General features: G+C 24.4%; 1 protein-coding gene across 1 annotated transcript; it reads right to left on the minus strand.

Annotated features, from left to right (window-relative positions):
- Positions 1–341: 341 nt before the first annotated feature.
- Positions 342–1,088, minus strand: ENU1_126540 (hypothetical protein; the record flags this gene model as incomplete). Its single annotated transcript, XM_008859967.1, has 1 exon — positions 342–1,088. The coding sequence occupies one exon, from the start codon at positions 1,086–1,088 to the stop codon at positions 342–344; it is 747 nt and encodes a 248-aa protein (XP_008858189.1).
- Positions 1,089–2,417: the final 1,329 nt, after the last annotated feature.

Raw genomic sequence — 2,417 nt, forward strand, 5'->3', positions numbered from 1 at the left:
TTCTTTCTACTTTCTTTCTCTTTGTTTTTGAATTAATTCTTTCTTATAATTATTATATTGAATATTGATATTTTCTTTTATTTCTTTTTCTTTATTGTAATAGATTAAATAATATACTTTATTCTGTTTATTTAAAAACATAAATTCCTTTAACTCATTTCGTATTTTGAAAATCAGATAAAAAAAATTTATCATTGAAGACATTCAACAAATACAATTGAAATGTATATTCTTATCAGAATATTTGATTTGAATAAATTAATTCAAATGAATTAAAAGTAAAAAGTAGTTTAATTGATTAAAATAATTAAAACAAGAAAAGCATTTAATTTAAAATTTAATTAAAACTCTTTTACCCATCCAACAAAATATGCTTCAGTACTTAAATATCCTAAATTGGGATCAAAGATGTATTTAATATATGTTTGGAATCCTAAAATGTTATACCCAAAAGTAAATACACCAACATCTTCTTTATATTTTTCATCTTCCATTTGATCTTCTGCTTTTTCTCCCATTTCAACTTGCTCACGTTTTCTTGCAACAAAAGTAAGTGGTTTTTGTAATTCACTACATGACAATTGAAGATAAATTACATCTACAAATACCATAACCCACAATCCATGAATTTTATGTCCTAACTCATTTGTTGGATTAAATGTCATTGAAAGAACAATAGAAATAACAACATTACACATTAAAATAATTAAATAAATTGTATGGACTAAATTGGCTAATTTAGTAAATAACAATGGTCGTTTATGTTCCGTAATTAATGTAAATATTGGATGTGTTCTAAATGCTAGAATTCCAAGAATCATATAAACAAAATAAAGTGCAATTGCAATTGATGCAAATATAAGTTCTGCTTTTACCATTTTTTTACCATTTTCATGTTCAGTAACACTTAATGCAATACATGCTATAACAAGTCCTAATGTTAAACTTATAGTTTGAATAATATGATGTACAATGAAATGTACCATTATTTTTTTATTTCTTTTAATTAGTTGAAATGCTCGATTAGGTGATGCTGCAATAGTTTCATATGTTTCATCTGAAAGAAGACGATTTGTGTCTTTGAACATGGTTTAATCTGACTTTTCTATTTAATCTGCTTTTTCTTTTTGTTTTCTTTTTTTCAAAAATGCTGTGAAGATTCAACTATCAAATCCTTTAACCAAGTATTTAATTCATCTTAAAATAAAGCCATTCCCATTCAACCAATAACACCTATCATCTACTCATTTAAAATACCATAAAGTAAACATTAATATGACATTATCAATACCTCATAATACATTCTTCTATTAGAGCAAGAAGATTCCAAATAAATGAGAATGTCAATATTTCAAATGGTGTTGAAATTAATACTTATTAATACACAAAATGACTTAATGTATGAATTTCATAAAGAACAATGTAAATGAAATAACGTATCTTATGTATTGGAGTCAAAGGGTTGTTAGAATTGGAAACTACAAAACAAACATAACCAAATACAAAACAGAAAGTGTAACAAAAGAGAGAACAATAATCCAAACAATAAATATGCTGTAAATATTAGATTTCAAACACAAAAAGAAAATAAAAATGAACCAAAACATATAAATGATGTTGATAATTATAGCAATGAATTTATATGAAATGCCAATGAATCTAATAGTTATTTCAATTGAATAGTATTGAAATTATGTATTGTTTGAATTATTCTTGGAATATTCAAAATTAATGTAATTTTACAATTGTTGTATTAACTCTTCAAATAAACAATGAGCATAGCAATAAATAATTTAATTGTGACAACGATAACAAATTGATATGAAATTGACATAATTTTTATGAATGAAATATAAAAATAGATAACACATAATATTTAAAAGAACTAAAATTTAGAAATACACAACAAAAGAAGAATGAGCATTACTCCAGAAGAAACAACAAAAAGAACCCAAAAACTAGAGACTATAAGAAATTCCATGAAAATTAAGATAGAAGAAATAATGAAAAGTACCAAAGAATACAATGAAAATTATGAGAAAATGTTACAAGAAGAGACAGTTGATGTATCCAATGAAAATACAATGTCTAAAAGTAAAAGAATTGAAGATGTTCATTCAAGAAAGGAGGAATTAACTAGAACAAATGTAGTAATAATAAAGCAAATAGAAGAAGGGATTGAAATATTGAATCAAATGAAAGAGATTTATGAAAAAATGAATTTTAATGGGTATGAAGATAAACAAATACTCAAAGAACAAATACCTGTCTTTAATGAAGGGATAGAACCAGAAGAAAAACGAGTTAATGAAATGACGTGTCTAACTACAAAGGAAGAAATTCTAGTAGAAATAAATGAAAAAGAGTTGCTTTCATCAAGGCAAATTGAACAAATAGAAGAATGGACAAATAGAAAA

The sequence above is a fragment of the Entamoeba nuttalli genome (genome assembly GCF_000257125.1).
Source record: "Entamoeba nuttalli P19 unplaced genomic scaffold asmbl_5297, whole genome shotgun sequence".
In the NCBI taxonomy this organism is placed as follows: Eukaryota; Evosea; order Mastigamoebida; family Endamoebidae; genus Entamoeba; species Entamoeba nuttalli.